At 39.1% G+C, this 18,233-nt stretch overlaps 1 protein-coding gene across 4 annotated transcripts in view; it reads right to left on the reverse strand.

Annotated features, from left to right (window-relative positions):
- SPIDR (scaffold protein involved in DNA repair) overlaps positions 1-18,233 on the reverse strand; it is a 209,261-nt gene that overhangs the window by 62,622 nt on the left and 128,406 nt on the right. For all 4 annotated transcript variants that reach the window (XR_008575700.1, XM_054815154.1, XM_054815153.1 and 1 more), the window contains exons 9-10: positions 10,055-10,265; positions 7,940-8,190 (exon numbers count right to left, since the gene is read on the reverse strand). Coding sequence is in view for 3 of the 4 variants with exons in the window: in XM_054815154.1 (XP_054671129.1) it covers positions 7,940-8,190; positions 10,055-10,265 (462 nt within the window). In the remaining variant the exon portion in view is untranslated. The remainder of the gene's footprint in view (positions 1-7,939; positions 8,191-10,054; positions 10,266-18,233) is intronic.

An 18,233-nucleotide genomic window follows, 5' to 3' on the forward strand; every position in this document is an offset into this window, starting at 1 on the left:
AATTCAGTGAGTTACAAAATCATTTTGAACATGTATCAGGCAGTATGTATCAGATGAATCATTTCCTTTTTTCTTACTGTAGGACTAAAATTATAAAAATAACTAAATCTCTTAACTACCATTCCAGTCGAGTCCTTACACTGTGATACACAGTAAGCTCTTCCCAGGCCTTTGCTCATCACTTTTCTCCTTTGAGGAGTATGTTCTCCAAACCCTGTGAAGCCCCCTTTAGCCAAAGAGGGGGTCGAGGCATTAACCGAAATGAGTTTGAGGATCTCAGCACAGCCCATAGCAGATCCCTACCCAGTCTGATGTTGCTGACTGCCTTTGGCTGTGAGAAATGGAACAAAACCAGCAGGCACTGCAGCTGGTCAGGACTGGCACGTGAGCATAAGATGACTTCGTTAAGTGCATTTATAAGTTATGTACCAATTGTAAACCAACCACAATGCTTACTGAAAGAACTAATTAAGATTGTCTTCTCTGAGGAGCTTTATTTCATTCGTATTGTTTGCTGTATCTTAATCTTTTGTATTCTATAAAAGAAAGTGTATAAAAACTTAAGATACAGATGTACAGGCCTACGTCGCAGCAATACTGTCCCTTTCAAAGTCTGTCTTGTCTTAATTACTAGAGTGTGCCCATAATTTTAAAACCACATAGGACAGTGTATTCCTGACTCTATACTCTTCAGGACAAAAGACCTCTTTCTTCCCAAAAGATTAAGAGTATCTTTGTAACACCTTTCCAAGGAGTACTGATTTGTTATATCCGAGCAGAAGCTTTTACAAAGCTTATGACAAAAAGTTATTTCTAAGAATCCTCCTTTTCGGAAACTTGCTATTGTATTAAATCTACACTGATGTTTCTTTGCGCATCTGCTGCTCTATGCAGATACTTAAGGCTATGCATACAAAGTGTTTACCTGCCCAAGTTGCACAGAAATTACATGCAATATTTGGGTACTTAAATTTCTCTCCCAACTGTTAGCTCAGTGTGTGTCCATCTAGGCATTTATAACATTTATCACTGCTCATGGTCCTTGTCTTCTGTACCATGGTAGCAGGAAAACAAATCCCAGAGACACAATCCGGCTTTTACAAAAGTTTTGGAGAGCTCCAGCACGACTTTAACACTTCCTCCAGGTCAGGACTGAATTCATGTAGTCAGCGAAAGGTGGAGGCGTAAAACACATGGAGGATTTCTGCTCTCAGTTCTGTCAACCATGTAACTTTCAGAGATACAAAAATTCAAGGGGAAGGAAGTTCAAAACCAAGGGGAAGATTCCATACCTTTTATGTAGGCCATCTTAGAATAATTCTTGACAAATAACAGGTGCTGGAAAATTGCTATTCCTGGTTTAAACCAGACATCATACAACAGCACATACCTTGATTGTGGCTCTAGGACTGGAAAATTACCTTTTCAAATTCTTTGCTTTCTACTCTCTAGACTGGTCTCCACTATAGGAGAATAGATGGGGGACCATGTCACTCTTCCCATTGCACCCATTTACATATTCCCTTGAAAACAATCAGCTGGGTGGATACAAAACAGCCAGCAGTGGGAAATGAGGTGTTTGGGTGCAATAAAGCTTCCCCAGCTTTCTAAAGCCCAGTATGCAATCGTCAGATGTGGGAGGTGTGAAACGGTATGGTTACAAGGTAATTGGTGGTGAATACACAACGCTCCATAATGATGCTTCTGTACCATTTATCTGTCTCTCTATGTTATTTCCATATCTCTGTAATTTCTCTATCATGGGGAATACATCGTAAGTAGAGCTACTCCTCCTTCTTGACCAACAAAAGGCTTCGGGGAGCGTGTGACTATCTTCTGTGAATATATGAGCACTTTACTGATCAGTCTTAGGTAGCTGAGTATGGAGGAAATACAAGCTAGCAACTAGTGTCTCCGTTTTGCTAGACACATACAGGAGCCTGCGCACCCCTTGTTGGCCATCTGACAGTAGGTTTCTGTTCCTGACCGTTTGCTTTCCAAAGAGACTGAATCCCTGTCACACTTGTGGTCTATGCTGGCTACTGTCATCTTGAGAACCTCTTCTATATCAGCAGCTTTTACCAGTGCCCTGACATATTTTAGAACAATGGCAAATTGTTTAATTGCCTATTCCTGGTACAGGGCTGAAAAATGGTGGTGTATGTTGAGGGGTCCTTTTTTTCCTTTGTACAGAGTATATCAGATAACAGTGCTTTCACCTTGCCCTTGGACAGAATAAGACTATGTAAATATTTAGCACTGAAAAATAAATGGTAATGTCAAATTAACAAATTGTTGTACTACAGTGGCACTGGAAGAAGCCCAAGTTCCATCTATCCGTCTGCAGCATCAGCAGCAGGGAAAACAGACTTTCAGGGCTATCTGGGCAACAGCACAGGGAAGCTACAGTGTTAAATATATAATACAATTTAATGTCTCAGCTGGAAAATGTGACACCAAAGCTGTTTTTCCAATAGTCTTTTGCCTTACTCTCTGTTTTGGTGGCTCCAGTTTGAGAATTACAAATAGAGCAGGGTGGAGGCAAAAGGGAATAATCCAAGTGTCAGGGAGTCTTAACTGTGTATAAAATAAATAAATAAAGGAGATACTTCAAAGCAGAAGCAGGTTACTAGACCTTGAACCACAGCTGCTAGGAGAACTGTTACAAGTCTGTCAAGAAGCAATTAGACTACTTTGCAAGAATATTGAAAGCACGCATCTTCACTTCTGAGAAGGATCTGAAAAGGGGAAGTCAGAGAAAACTTCTAGCTTATGGAGTACTCTCTACTGCACTTCAGTTACCTATTTCCTGTTTATTTCCCACTTGAAAAATCACATCCCAGAAACATAATGTAATTTTTAAAAACTTGCATTTATGACCATTCCATTTAAAATGTTTGGTTGAAAAAACACAGAAAACAAATGGAATGCTGTAAACAGATTTAAGTCAGCCACAAAAAACATTCTGACAGATGTTAGCATCTGTGAACATGGATCTTTCACGACAGTCCTTTCCAATCTGGGCTCTTTTCAAATAAGACCTCCAGGGTTTTTTGTTGTTGTTGTTTATTTCAATATGCTTTATAAAATTTAAGCTAGGTTTTCCATACCAGAAGGGTGACTTTTCAATATATCAGTCCACCTACTTGGAATGCTAGTTGCAGCACCTGACACTCAACTTTTAGTTGTGCATGCTGCCAGACAGGTTAACCCATTGACTAGATTTGTGTTAAGATAAACAGCAAAGATCATGAGATGAAGAAAAAGAGGAAAAAAGGAAATCCAACTTTGAAATGAATTAATTTTATAGGATTACCACTTGCCAATAGAATTGCTTTACACAGAATTACGTAGGAACAGACTACTCAGAAACTTGCAACAACTTGCTAGAGCATAATGAATCCCAGCAACTGACTATCATGTTTCTGGAGGACTGCTCAGAAAGAGAAATGTGACTTTCCCCACACTTCTATTTCTTCCAGCCGCTCATACAAATCCTCGGCACTTCTAAATATTTTGCTCCCCAAGGGTCCTGCTTGCATGGTAGCAGGCCTTTCCACTGTTCTAAGATCTGGCAAATGGAAAACGAAATAAAGAGCAAACCCGAAAGAACTATTGATGACTAGTGCGTAGAGGCAGATCACATTATTTTTTAAAGTAAATGTCTTTCGTTTCTTCTTGGAATAGAAAGTTATAGCAGGCTAGAGTGCTAACGTTCAGGTAGGAAGTAGGTCAAAACATATGCCAAGAGAAGCGAATGGAAAATTTCTCTAGTCACCCACAAAGATTTTAAAATGTGGATTCACCACTATAGCTAGCATTGTTTTATATTAGCAGTGGTTAGCTTTTCCTTCTTAATAGACAACACCCTTTTCTGTTCAGCCTCCTCACCCAAACTGTTGGAGCGCTCTGACCAGTTTAACTGCCTAAGTGTCCTAAAAATGCGTCTATTTTAGTTTACCAACTCCGCACGACCAGCCCTGTCCTTTAAGGCATAAAACTGACCAGCTCTATTTTTTACTGAACTCACGTGGCCCACTCAAAACAAACAGATACTGGCAAGAGCAAAATCCAAATTATACACTGCTTTATCCCAGGAACACAAAGTACAAGGCCGACGCAGTGAGTCAGACACCTCAGCGCCAGTGAGCTCCTCAGGTTGACAGGAGTCTCTTTGGGATCCTCCTATGTGTAAGCCAGGCCTTTTTCAGAAAGAGTAAAAATCATCGGGTTTAGACAAACACGTGTTGTGTCATTAGCAAAAGTATCTCTCTCGTCAGAGGGGAAAAGGCAGCAAAAAGTATGCCAGGAATGCTGGAAATGGGCAGACAGTCACGGCGAGTCATATTTTGTTCTTTTTTTTCCCCCATGAAACTCCTTCAGCATGAAAAGTCCACTTGCGAGAGCAGTTAATTACAGGGGGAAAGGCCAATGATTCGACAGTACTGCAGGGAACGTGGGACCGATTTACGTACGTCAGAAATCGGAAAATTTCTCGGTCTCTGTAATGATTTCTCAGTGTCCTTGAAAAATGTTTTAGATAGTTCAGCTAAACAGACTTAAACCCATCAGATGTATCCATTTATCTATCAGCATTCTATACGTGTGTATTTATGAACAATAAAAGCTAGATGCATATAGGCATTACCATAATCTCTACGCTTTACCAGTGTTAGTTTTAACCAATTAAATGAATCCATTTCCTTACAACGAAAAGAGAGGTTTCTCCCACAATTTGCGTCTCTTTCTAGAAACTGGATGCCTTGCACAAAATGCCTCACTTCCCCTGCTCCCCATTTAATTTCATGCCTCTCTTCAGCTTACCGTGTTTTTTATGCTTCCCTGTGGCAACAACATCTAGGTTATTGTGGAGTGCTACAAAAGAAGTTATACAATAAAACAGCCTAAAATACAAATCAATTAACTATTCATCTACCTTAATATCTAATTAGAAACTTTTGTTTATGAAACAATGAACTATCTAATGCAACTGCCTCATAAAATACAAATGTTGCTTTCATTGCAGTTTTACTTTACAAAAAGAAGTTTACAAAGAAAAGAGTGTTTTTTAATTACAAAAGAATGAGCCATCAGTTGGTTCAAAGGACTGCCAGAGGGTGTTGGACCCTTTTGCTCACTATCAGGCGACAGACACAGACATTTTTGATAGAGGAGAAAAGTCTCATGTGTATGCTTGTCAGCCATGGAAACAGCAGCTGATAAAGCAGTATGAGGTGGTTTCCATTCCTCAGTCTTTAAAAGAAGTGTTCTTTCTCTTCTTTGCAAAAGAGAAAGTGGGTTGATTTTTCTCTTCAGGATCCAAAAAGCAGTCTGATAGCTGTGAAGGACAACCACCCAGCTCTTTTCTGAGCTGGGACGTCTCTAAAATTTGAGGAACTTCCAAGAGGCCAGTTTAACAACCACACGTGAGAATACCCAGCTACAGCATGTACTCATGTGCAATGGACTCTCATTTTTTATTTTATTTGTATTTTAAGCTTGACATATGAAGTGCAAGCTGAGATTTATGGTTTCTTTCACCGCATTCCTGTGAAGGGTGTGGGCACAGGCAGGTTAACTACCTCAAAGTGTGTGATTGCAAGTTAAGTATACTTTTGGTTAAAAGTTGGAAAGGAGATATGGAGGCGGTATTATCATTTGAACTCTGCTAGAATTGATGTTGTTAAAAATCAGTTTGAATAACAGACTGTCAGCTGCCCTGACTTTTGATCAAATGTAGCCCTCTGGAAGAAAATCATAGAATCGTAGAATGGTTTGGGTTGGAAGGGACCTTAAACATCATCTAGTTCCAACCCCCCTGCTGTGGGCAGGGACACCCTCCATTAGACCACATTGCCCAAAGCCCCATCTAACCTGGTCTTAAACACTTCCAGGGATGGGGCATCCACAACCTCTCTGGGCAACCTGTTCCAGTGCCTCACCACTCTCACAGTAAAGAATTTCTTCCTAATACCTAATCTAAATCTACCCTCTTTCAGTTTAAAGCCATTACCCCTTGTCCTGTCACTACATTCCCTGATAAACAGTCCCTCTCCATCTTTCCTGTAGGCCCCTTCAGGTACTGGAAGGCTGCAATTAGATCTCCCTGGAGCCTTCTCTTCTCCAGGCTGAACAACCCCAACTCTCTCAGCCTGTCCTCACAGGAGAGGTGCTCTAGCCCTCTGATCAGCTTCATGGCCCTCCTCTGGACTCTCTCCAACAGCTTGATGTTTCTCCTGTACTGGGGCCCCTGGAGCTGGACGCAGTACTCCAGGTGGGGTCTCACAATCTATACGGAGGAATACTGTTCTCAAAATCACATATTGATGTGGGGCTATTAAATACTTTTCTTCTCACTTTTTAAAAAAATATATATTATAGCAAGAATGGATTAAATATAAAGCAATGAGTTGACACAACAAGATGTACCAATTACTTTTTAAAAAATGATGCAAGTTAAGGTCAATATAACTATTATATGTAAAGGAGCTTTTAAGAAAACTGAGGACAAAGCTGTTGATAATTACTTTTCTGTGCTTGTATTTTAGGAAAGAACAATCTTCCTAAATTCCTCCTGGAGGAATATTATTGATCAATAAGTGCTGTAAATTATCTAGTGGCTTACAAAGTAGCAAGAATTGGGAGAACTCCAGTATTTCAAAAGCTCAGGAAGAAGGACCTGCGAGCATGCCACTATCCACCAGCAGGGTGGCTTAGAGGAACTCGAATTCTTCAAACCTTTGAAGAATCCCTTCAAAGTCTATCGCAAATTACATCTGGAGAGTTCTCAATGGGACCTTTTAAACTAATTGCAAATCTCCATTCAGGTTCTAAACTCTGCAGAAAGATAAATCTCCTAATGTCCTGAAAGGTTGAACTTCGAAGCTTTATATAAGCTCTGCCACTGTAACTCACTTTAATAAGATTCCTGAGTGAAAACAAAATCTAATGTATCATACCTTTTAAAATTTTAAGCCAGCATGAACCAAAAGTTAGTGCAAAACCAAAGGAAGGAAATTCAGTAATAGACACAGTGATCTCAGACCCAGAGTTGCTGAGAAAGGCTTTGAAATCAGTCTTTGGTTTCAAACCTTGAGGATCATAAAAGGAGAAGAGGAGGATTCAACAGTTCAGTACTAGTCAGAAGGAAAACTCTGTCTGACATATCTTTTGTACTTATGAAAACAAGGTCCCATTTTTGATTCCATGCACCGAAAACAGACCAGTGTTAGGGTGCAAAGACTAAAACAGAAGAGGCTAAAACCACTGGTCTAAAGCTGTATGCTCCATGGGATTTATGTCTAAGATTTCTGTATTGGCATTAATGTTTTGATACCAGATCACTTTTTACTACAGAGGAGCTGAACTGCTGTGACCTCCAGATTTCCAGAAGTCAACAGGAGCTTTTTCCAGTGGCTTCATAATGAAAGTTTACATGTGTATACCTACATTTCTCTAATGGTATTGGTGCAAAATCCCCATTTCAGAAAAGCCTTTCATTTCTCCATCTCTCTATGTATTTCTCTTTTGTTTCAAAAGACAACTCGATGAGCATAACTTACTAGCAGAGCATACTGGAGACTAAAATAGGTAAATGGGAAGTAACAGTTACTCTGTGAAACTCAAGGAACAATATAAGATGTTGATGATCATCACTGTTTTTAAATCAACTTTCCATTAATTCATTTTCAATCTTCCTGTCATCTGTTGATTACATGAACTATAGACAGATCCTTCCCTCTTCTGGGCAGGACTACTTCTGTGTCACACTATACCTATTAAAAAACTACACCGCTTCCATCAAAAGCCCTGCACATTGCTGAGCATGCTTATTCCCTATGAGCTGACACTTAAGAATGACATTTCTGAACTCCCTCCTCTTCGGTTTCTCATATATCACAGCCTCAACAGGAAAATTCTCATGCATCTTAATACTCACCTAACATTTGGCGGATCTGAATTTATGACGGGTGTTGCACAAAGAGGCTTGTTTCCTTGAACGTGGCTTCTGTAACCTTCTCTTGCAGGCAAACAGTACACCCTTTGGATAACGACTTGTACCTGCGCTTCTCTCCATCCCACTGCTCCCTGGCTTTCCACCATTTCAAGCAGAGAATCATTAACAGCACCAGTCTGTGCTAAGGGATGCTGTTTTGAATCACAGTTGTGGATTTGTGGAGCACAAGAAACCTAGTGAAGGAAAACACATTAACAGAAGCATTCCACGGGACCTTGAAGCAATGCAGTGCTAAAGAGTAAAACTTCAGCATGAAAAATCACGGCAAGAAGGGCAAAATCAGTTTCAAAATACTTACTGCCCCTAAACTAACTTACAGACTAATGGCCAGTATTTATTGTGGATTTGTAATGACCACTCAGGAGAGTTGAGCAAACAGTGCTCTCCTGTATTTAACTGGTGCTCTGGACTGAGCTAACTCAATCCATGAGAGATGAGGGTGACGCCAACAGGAAAACAATTTATATTAGTGTTTATGATTCTTCTCCTTCATTAGAGTTTCATTTTTACTTCTTTGATGTTCTTTCTTTCCCCTTTTCCTTCCTCTTCTAAAAAAGGGGTAAAATCCATCTTGAATGCTTCCAGACTTTCAGATTAAATTGAAAATGAGCAGGTGTCTAGTTTTATAGAACAGTAAGTTAGTCCTCAGACTTACACATTTCAATGTAAAAGAATTAGATGATTAATGAAACATATAAAACTTGATAAGTACAAACTTTAATTTATTATTTCACTACTTCCAAAACATGGTTTATGAATAAAAACTTCCAAACTTTCAAAATAAATTTCATGAATAAAGCTACATTTTGCCTTAATATAAATAAGTAATTTCATTAATTTTAATTTTAAAATAAATATCTTTTAGTAAAAATTGTATGCAAGTATAGACTAACATGGTCTATATATATAGGCTCCTTGCCAGCACGAGCCAAACTTCTATTTTCATAATGAAACCTGTTTTTATAAAAAGCTGGGTGCCAAGAAAGGCTTTCAGAGTATTACAGACTGTGCCATAAGTATCATCCACCAGTAGAGAAGGAGAATTTGCAGTATTTAAAAGAAAATCGTGGTACAACACTACCCCTTTTCTACGAAGCGGTTGCAATAAAACTTGTCTACTGAGTTTTATATGAAGTGGTTTTGTTCGTTAGGAACCAAGAGGGGAACAAGTAAATTGTTCTGGTTTTTGAATACCACAGTAGAAGCTTTTTACAAGATAGAGTTGAAGCAAGTAAAGAGATTAGGATTTGATTTATGTAACTTTTTCATTCCCAGGCCTATAATGGGAATTACATATAAAGCAAATACAAAATGTTGACACTCAGTGCTGTTCATCAAACTCGTAGGGCCAAAATTGTCAAATATTAAGTATTGTCAAGTATTAAGAATGACTTTGGGTAGCCAATATAAAGCCTTTACAAAAGCCTTACTTTCAGAAAGTGCTGGCACAGACTATCAGAAAACCAGATCCCTTAAAATACCTCAGCTTGTACAACCACAGCTAGAGACATGCACAGTCAGTAGTCATTTTAATATAAACAAAGTCAAAATAGGAAAGAAAACAAATTGAAGGGGCGGGAAAGGGGGGGTGTGTGTGTTACCAATAGATGCTCTAAAGAAAGGACAGGATCAATTAGGAAATGAGTTAAGAAGTAGGCGTGGGAAAAGGGAATGTTTGTTTACAATACTATCTTGAGTGAGTTAGCAGAAAAAAAGATTTTATTTCAAATAAAGCCTGGCTATTCAGCTATAAAGAATAAGAGAAAAATCAATGAAAAAACAAGCTACAATTACTATTTAGCACAGTAGTGAGACTTCAGCAAAATAACCTCACAGCAGTTCAGCATCTGGATGGGCCAAAAGCCTCCACTAAGAAAATATTATTAAAATAAACACTGCATATTATTCAGCCTTGTGTAAATGAAAGAAGAAACTGAATAGGTCAGTAGTTTAGAATTTTTGTTTTTGTTATGATTTCCAAACATCTGCTCACCAACTTCTTAACAAGTGCTAAACTGTGAACCAAATGGACCTTACCTGATTATCTGAAGATTCCTGGTGTAACTCATCATCAGCGTCATCTAGTCTGAATGTCTGTGCCAAAGACAGAATATTCTTCCTAATAGGCATCTTCGTAAGACCATGTGTCTTCTCTCTTGTTTCTGAATGTTCACTGAGTAGCACCTTCTGACTAAAATATGTATTCATGATAACAGGAACATCTGCATTTTTGAGAAGCAGTTTTTGCCTGGAAAAAAATAATTTAAGTGGCATCAAATTCATTACAAGTTAAACTGCTGATAAGCACTATTTTAAAAGGTGTGTTGTGTTGTATTTCTTTCCCATTTTTTCTATAGTTACCACTAAAACACTCAATGGTGTGTTATCCAAATTGCAAATAAACCACCCCACAGATGCTTTCAGCTCAGATCAGCCCTATTAGCTCAGGCATAGCCGTGGGCAAGTGGAGCTTTCCAGGGACACCTTACTGTTGTTACTGAGGTAAAAGCCATGAATGAAAGATTATTAATCCCGTCCCGTGTTAATTCAGTGTGCTGGCTCTGCTGAACCCAGCCCGGCCCTTGCAGAGCAGGACTTGCCTCTCTGATCAGTGCTTCCCACCGACCCAAATTCATTCTTACTGCAGCTGGCCGCAATCTGTTCCTTCCACTTTCTCCTCTCTTTTTCTACAAGCAAAATCTTACACTTTTCCTACGATATGCCATATATTACTTTGTCTATATGTTTGCTGCTGTCATAAACGTGCTCTCCAAGACCCAGTTTTGGTTCTAGTGACAATGTAAATTCCTAAACAGCTTCACATACAGCAATTTCTCACCTAACAGATCAAGGTAATGGTTGCAGAATCTCTAAACACACAATAATTTAATGCCAAAGCACATCTCAGTGTCGGGATTTTTTCAGATGCTGGTATCACAATCCTGCATTTAGAAATACATTTTTTATACTCACAGGATACAAATCTAACGAAGTCAGCTAACAAAAACAATCAGTAATCTCATTTTCTAGAGACCATCAAAACGGAAACAAAATTTACTTAGGGACTTTATTGCAAGCTGTGTTTTTCTACTATTAGATTTGTATCACTTGGGAGTTAAACAAGGCCTCCTGCCTTGGCAGCAAAGCTGAGCTGACCTGAGTTCAGAAGTAACCTCAGGACTTCAGACTCCAGACTGCACAACAGTTGTATTACGGAGATGAAGCAAGTTTTCACATCTCTGACACTGTTTGTCAAAATGCAACCATATGAAGTTAAAAAGCAAACCAAAACACTCAAAAATACTTATTTCTGATCTCAGTCCGTACAAGATCTTGACTGTGGTCTGTTTTATAAGAGACTCCTCCATTCGCTACAGACTGGACAGCTAAATGGAAATCAATACACTCATATTTTCAAAGGCATAGGAAGAGTTGCAGCAAGTTATTAAATGTAATCCTTTTTTTTTTTTTTATAATTAGGAAAATAATGCAACAGGAAGATTATCTCTGCCTTTTAGAAAAAAGTATACATTTAAAACTAGGCTTGCAACTTAAAACCATGAATCACATGCACAAATTATAAAAAGACATCTTGCTTCTACCTGTGAACACTCACAGAAGTTATGATTTGAAATAAAAAATGCGTGAAAATTTACAGCATAAAAGTAAGTGCTGAATTTCACCACGATGCCCTGCTGCCATCTGTGAACTCTTCAGATGTGAGTGAGCAGCAGTTCATCCCTAAGGGACACTCGGTCCCTTGACTCCAGGTGAATTTGCTAACAAAGCTCCCAGTTAGGAAAAGCATGACAGTAGCTCACAAGGCTGCCAAATTGACATTGCCTGATCATTTTCTGCATTACAGGATTAAAACTGAGGAATTAGCTTGGTCAGCAAACTGAGACATCTCTGATCTGAAGAGATTTTTAAACTGTCACTACCCCCGTTTTTCTAAAGAACAAAAATGTATATAAAGTTTGCTACAGATCTCAGAACAGTTTGGCCTGTCTTTATACGCAGATGTGGAATGAAAATTTTAGCACCTGCTTTCTGTAGATGTCCGTGTTCAGACCCAAAGTAAACAGGAAATCTCTCTGAACACCGGGCTGTTACGTCACTAATGTCAGAAGAATGTTTGCTTGATCTAAATCATCTCATTCTCTAAAAAAATACTGACGTTAGTAGCAAATCATTCACAGGAACTCTGAGGTTTATGGTTTTATTTTTATTTTCCTGTGCAGATATGTGATCAGCTTTTTTTTTTATTTAAGGCAGGTAGGTTTTACTGATACCCGAATTACGTGTACCATGGTTTTGCTATGCCTATGTATTCCATAACTCGAGTACTTTTATAACCACCAAGAGCTTTCTCAGCTCAGTTTTCATCATCTCTTTACATGGGTAACGCATAAATTAATGGCTACTCAGCATTTTCACAAAGCAAAAAAAGGACATATATGCACTTTCAGGCGAAGACCCCATTTCTTACCTGCAATTAGTTCACTAAAAACACTCTCCTTAAGGAATCATTTGTTTCAGACCTGCACAGGTGTCCACAGACTTAGCAGTAACTCTGCAGTTAGAGGAATACTCACAGCACTCTACTTAAATCTTCCCTATTTCTCACTGGATGGATTCCTCCCAATAGAAAATTAAAAAGACCAGCAATAAATAGAAATAATAACTAATTGAAATGAAAGAAATAAGGAAAAAGAAATTTGTAATAAGCTCACTATTTTGTGTACAGGTGGATGGCTAAGTGGAAATATTTTATATTTATATATGCATATATAAAATAATGTATATTCTCTCTATAATAAAGATATATTATATATATTATTCCCAAGTTATATATTTTTTCAATATGAAGAATATAATTATTAATATAATATGAATTAATGGAATGAAAACTGTGTCCTTTTCCAGAAATTCTTCATAGTATTGCTCAGCTCGAACAAGCTCTGCAGGATGGGAATTTCAGTCACCATCATGGCAGACAACTCTGCATTGCCACGGTGTATTACTCATACTGTTCTCTTTGCAACATAGGCAACCATGTTAGAAACACACATACACGCCTTAATTCTTTTTATCTGCTTGAAAGATACAGACTACAGCAAAGAAAGTCTATCAAGCTGGAACAGCTGGGAGAAAAAAAAAATCACTCCCCCAAGCTATCCCTGTGGTCCTGAGCTGCCTGTGTTGCCCCTGTGCCTGAGATACCACAACTGATGACTTCAATTTTCTGTATCTGTTCCAGCTGCACATTCTCTACAACCAGAAGTTGCCCTGCTCTGTAGGATATAGAGGACACTCTGTAGCATCCTTCTAACAGACAAAGTGTTCATAGAATCATAGAACCATAGAATGGTTTGGGTTGGAAGGGATCTCAAAGATCATCTAGTTCCAACCCCCCTTCCATGGGCAGGGACACCCTCCACTAGACCACGTTGCCCAAAGCCCCATCCAACCTGGTCTTAAACACTTCCAGGGAGGGGGCGTGTTCAACGGGCATTTCAAATGTTCTGTGACCTCTACTAAATTTCTTCTCTTCTATCTGCTTCATTATATTTAAAAGCTTATTTTCAAAGAATGAGAGACATTAACTCATTCAGCTAGTCACACAGAGACAATGGAAAGAAAACGAAGTTCACTACGGGCTTTAATAAAAACAAACAACTCTCTTGTACTCCCTGATTTTCTTCTTGCTCAGCAAAGTATATTTAAATGTTGTATTAGTAGTCGACTTCCTTAATAACTGCCTTTAGAGGAAAGGTCATTTGAAGTAGAGACTGTGAACTTTTTATACTGCAGGGCATTTTTTTTTCTGGTATGTAGACAATCAGCAATTGCCGTAACTGGTCACATGCTAAAGGAACATGAGGCAATAATGTTATTTTTTCACTTTTCCAGCAGCAGCTTGCTTCTCTCTCAAAGGATGTAGCTTTCTTTTTCTCTTCCTCCCTCCTATGATGAAATGGCTATCTGGCAGAGTGGAAGCAGGAGATGTCCTCGCCTACTTCTCCGTTAACTGTGGTCTATCACCATTCAAGATGCAAAACACTGCAGACCCTTACAGCACGGCACACTACAAAGTAGCTGAAGTTTCAACTTGAGGTAGGGTCTTAATCCTGCTGCTGAATAGTCGGCAGGTTTGCACTGCAGTCTGCCCCATGCAGCCCATCCACGGGCTCAGCCAGCGAGAAGTTGTGACTCTATGGCAGCAGCTAGCTCACAAACCACACACTTCCGCTGAGTTCTGCTGACATCAAACGGTGGTGCTGGTTCATGAACTCAAGATGACTCTGGATCATTTTAAATCAGAGAACATTTTTTTTTGTTTGCTCTCCCTGGGTATTTTATTGGGCTTTTTTTCCTTTTCTTTTACCAAGTGTAAAATGCCCAGAGCATTTTTTGGAAGAGTACATTGCATTAACTGAACACTCTTAACATTTCAACAACCTACAACATGCACTGTAATTATGAAACAGGCTAATTTCAAGTCTCAGAACAATGATTTCTGCATAAAGAAGGTTTAACGCCCACCAAGTGGGACAGCAGTAGTACATGCAGGATAAGAGCATGCCAGAGCCTTATGCTGCTGCCCAGAAGCAGGAGGAATCATTCCCCATAGGAACATCATACAGGGCCCATACTTAACTTCCTAGGAATTGGTTATTTTGTCCAACATGGTGGAAGTTGCTTATGCTGCATCTCGCTTGGGGTTGAGTGCCATTTGCAGTGTTTTACCTGCGAAAAATTCTAATGTGTCCAAGAAATGCCTCAGCACCACAATAACGATAATAATTCAAAAAATTAAAAAATCCCAAATTCCCAAGTCCAGAGAGATCTCTGCCCATGTACCACCCAAGGACAATAACTGTTTTCTCAATATGTAGCCCAAATTGAAAAGCCATTTGGAACAGATCTACCTTCTGCCATGCCTCAAGATTTCCCAAACACAGAATTTTCCTCCATGAGTGAGTAATCTCACCACTCGCATATGAGCCTCCATCAGCATCATTTACCATCACTTGAATGATCTGTATGAATACTGTGTTTGCAAGCTCACACTTCATGCAAAATTTCTTCCACCATCCCAACCTCAAAGACAGAAAACAAAAATCAGCTGATATCTCTTTCTTTGAAATTATCTCATTCAAAGCAACACATTATTGTGGGACAAGTTCTCTAGGCTGATTGTACTCTTTTCTCCGTGAAGAAATAGTATTAACCATCTACACCAATGTCCAGAGTCATATATGTCAAATAGACAATTCTCAACTGTGTCAGGTTTCCAAAGGTCACTTCAGCACCTCAGAATAGCAGCTCTGCAGAAGATACAACAATAAAAAGCTACTCAAGCTATGTCTAAAATGTCTGCTTCTAGAATCTGATGCATTTTATTTGTGAACAGGTAGACATTTGTTTTGTGTCCCTATTGGAAAAATATTTTGTTTGAGGACTCATTCTATGAATACAACAGACGGAGAAAAGAATATATAGCTCTTAAATGTATATATTGTTATAACCTAATCTGTTACCATTTGTCACTCAACCTTAAGTGAAAAGCAAACTCTAAGGAAATTAGTAATACAACACAAGTAATTAAAAAAAAAAATCTTCTCTATTGTAGCCTAAGTTCTTTCTGCAAAATAATAGTGTACTTTTCAACAAAATTACTTGTAAACCTAAGAAATCACTCCAGCAAGAAATTAATGCACACAAAGCCAACATTTTTATCACTATATCATTTTACTAATTTCAGAATAATCATATACACTAACCACTGGCTTGCCATAGTACTGCCTTTTGAAATGTGACACCCTGTAGCATGAAAAAAAAGTTGTATGGAAATTTTCACATTTAAGAAGAGCTCTGCTATAAAAAGCTTGTGGTTAACATTATGCGCTATTATATCACACACCCAGTGCTCTCACCTCTGCAGGGAGGTGCACCGTGTGCTAACTGAAGAGGATGTACAGGTCTTCTGATGTAGGAAAGCACAGATGGATATCAAAGCAAATCTCATCCACCTCCAGGAAATTACTGTAATACCAGGCTTTGCCAGGACTGGAAAGCAGGGAAGTTTCTCAAAGCTCTCCAGCCACTTGCTTCAGTGACAAATAAAGCACCTGGCATTTCTAGCATTCAGGACCACAATTTATCAGGACAAAGCTTAACCTTTGGCACCACCACACATAAAATTCCCCTTACAGGCTGCGCTTATGCACCAGCTGTCATGAAAACAATATCTTGAGCTCATTGAGCGAATACTTTTGAGAGAATTTGCTAAAAATCTACGCCGACTGTGATGCTGGGACTTTTTTACTACCTAGCGTGTAAGTGGGGCACAAAGCAATTTTTTTAAAGTTCTATTGGTAAAAACCCTGCATGCAATAAAGCACTGAATGAGAAAGTTGCTTTAATAACAAAACAAAAACAGTCCCCCACACACTATGAGGGTGTTACAAGTAACTGGGGAGATATAAATATTGTGGTTATCTTTTCATAATCAAGATGTTATGAAAGAATTCCAATCTGTGTGTTTAGCCCATATATCAACTTGTGTCTGACTAGCCATGAGCTCATTACTCAGATGACTTCTTCTCTCTGCTCCCAGTGCTAAACTGCACGTAGGGTATGAGGTGGCTGAGGGAGGATAGCTGGAGCCACCAGAAAGCCCAGGGATATATCAGAAGGATTCTGAAAGGCAAAAAAAGGGAAGCAAGCAAATTGCAAAGTGACATCGTATTAGAACTTGTGGTGAATGTCAGAGATAACAAAAACGGCTGCACTGGTGTGAGATCAGAGGCCCACCTACCCCTTGCTCTAGCTTACAGCAGCAAACAACAGATGTTTGAGGAAGAGTATGAAGAACAAAAAAGCAAGCATCTAGTGAAAGTTCTCCAGAACATTCTCCTCTAATAACTTCTAAAAACTTTCAGCTTAGGGACTTTCTAAGGCAGAAGTAGTGTCTTCATAGTTAACAGTCCTTGGCAGACATTTCTTCCAGGAACTTAGGTGCCTGCTTTTTGACCGTTTGTATATTTACAGCATCCACAACATCCTGCAGCATCCACAGTGCTCTAGAGTCTAATTACATGCATGTGAGAAACCACTTCCTTTTATTTATTTTGATCTTTCACCTAGTGGTTACACTCCTGCCCCCCACTTCTTGCTTTTAAGAGGCAGCGAACAATCATCCTTCTTGATGCACTTCCTAATACAGACCTTTATCACATCCTCTCCCAGCCGGTGCTTTTTCAAGGTGAAGAGCCCAAGTCATCTTAGTCATTTCTCATAGGGAAGCTGCTCCATACCTCTCCTTGTCACTCTTCTCTGATAGTTTTCCACTTCTGCTATGTATTTTTGATTTGGGGGACTGAAATTCCAACCTAAAAATGCACCATGAATTTCTACAGTGACATCATGATGTTTCCGACTCCATTTCTAGTATGTCTTACCATTCTATATACTTTTCTAATCATTAGATGAAAACTAAGCCAACACATTAATGAAGCTATCAGAACACTAAAAACACATTCCTGGATACTAACAATCCAGAGTCCATCATTTTATACGTGCACTTTGCATTTACCTACAATTTCCTAGTAAGAAAGGTCAAATCCTTCCTCTAGCCCCAGTTCTAGAGCACTCTATAGGAGGATGAACATGTTCCTCTGTTCATAGGATTGTGAGGACCACAATTTGCATTGAAGAGGAAGGAAACCTGCATAGTATCCTGTTGTACAGAAGGTGTCCAGTTCTTTATTTCCTTCCTAGGCATCATGACACAATGGAGACTTGAGGCAACAGATTCCACCAACAACTCCTCTGCCTGTGGTGGAAAGGTAAGGAGTGTGGACACAGCATCATCATTCCTGAGGTACAAGGAGGAGCTGCTTCTCAGGTCAGAAGAGCTCTGCAATATCCACCCAAGCAGCTGAGGGCAATGTGTTAGAGTGAAGAAGAGCTCAGGGTTTCTGACAAAGGTATGGACAGTCAGGATACTTTGTTGATTGGTTCAAGTTTGGAGGATTATGGGAGAAATTTTGACAAATAAATTCAATTTTAAAATACATTGTTCAACCTTTCATAGAGATTATTAAGCACACCAGCCTTTTCCTCCACAGAGGTTTCGCATTTGCTATTGGCAAGGACTCTTCATGAGTCTGTGCTCGCATACATGCTCACAAGTGTCTTCACATGCACA

Source organism: Grus americana, chromosome 2 (genome assembly GCF_028858705.1).
Source record: "Grus americana isolate bGruAme1 chromosome 2, bGruAme1.mat, whole genome shotgun sequence".
NCBI lineage: Eukaryota > Metazoa > Chordata > Aves > Gruiformes > Gruidae > Grus > Grus americana.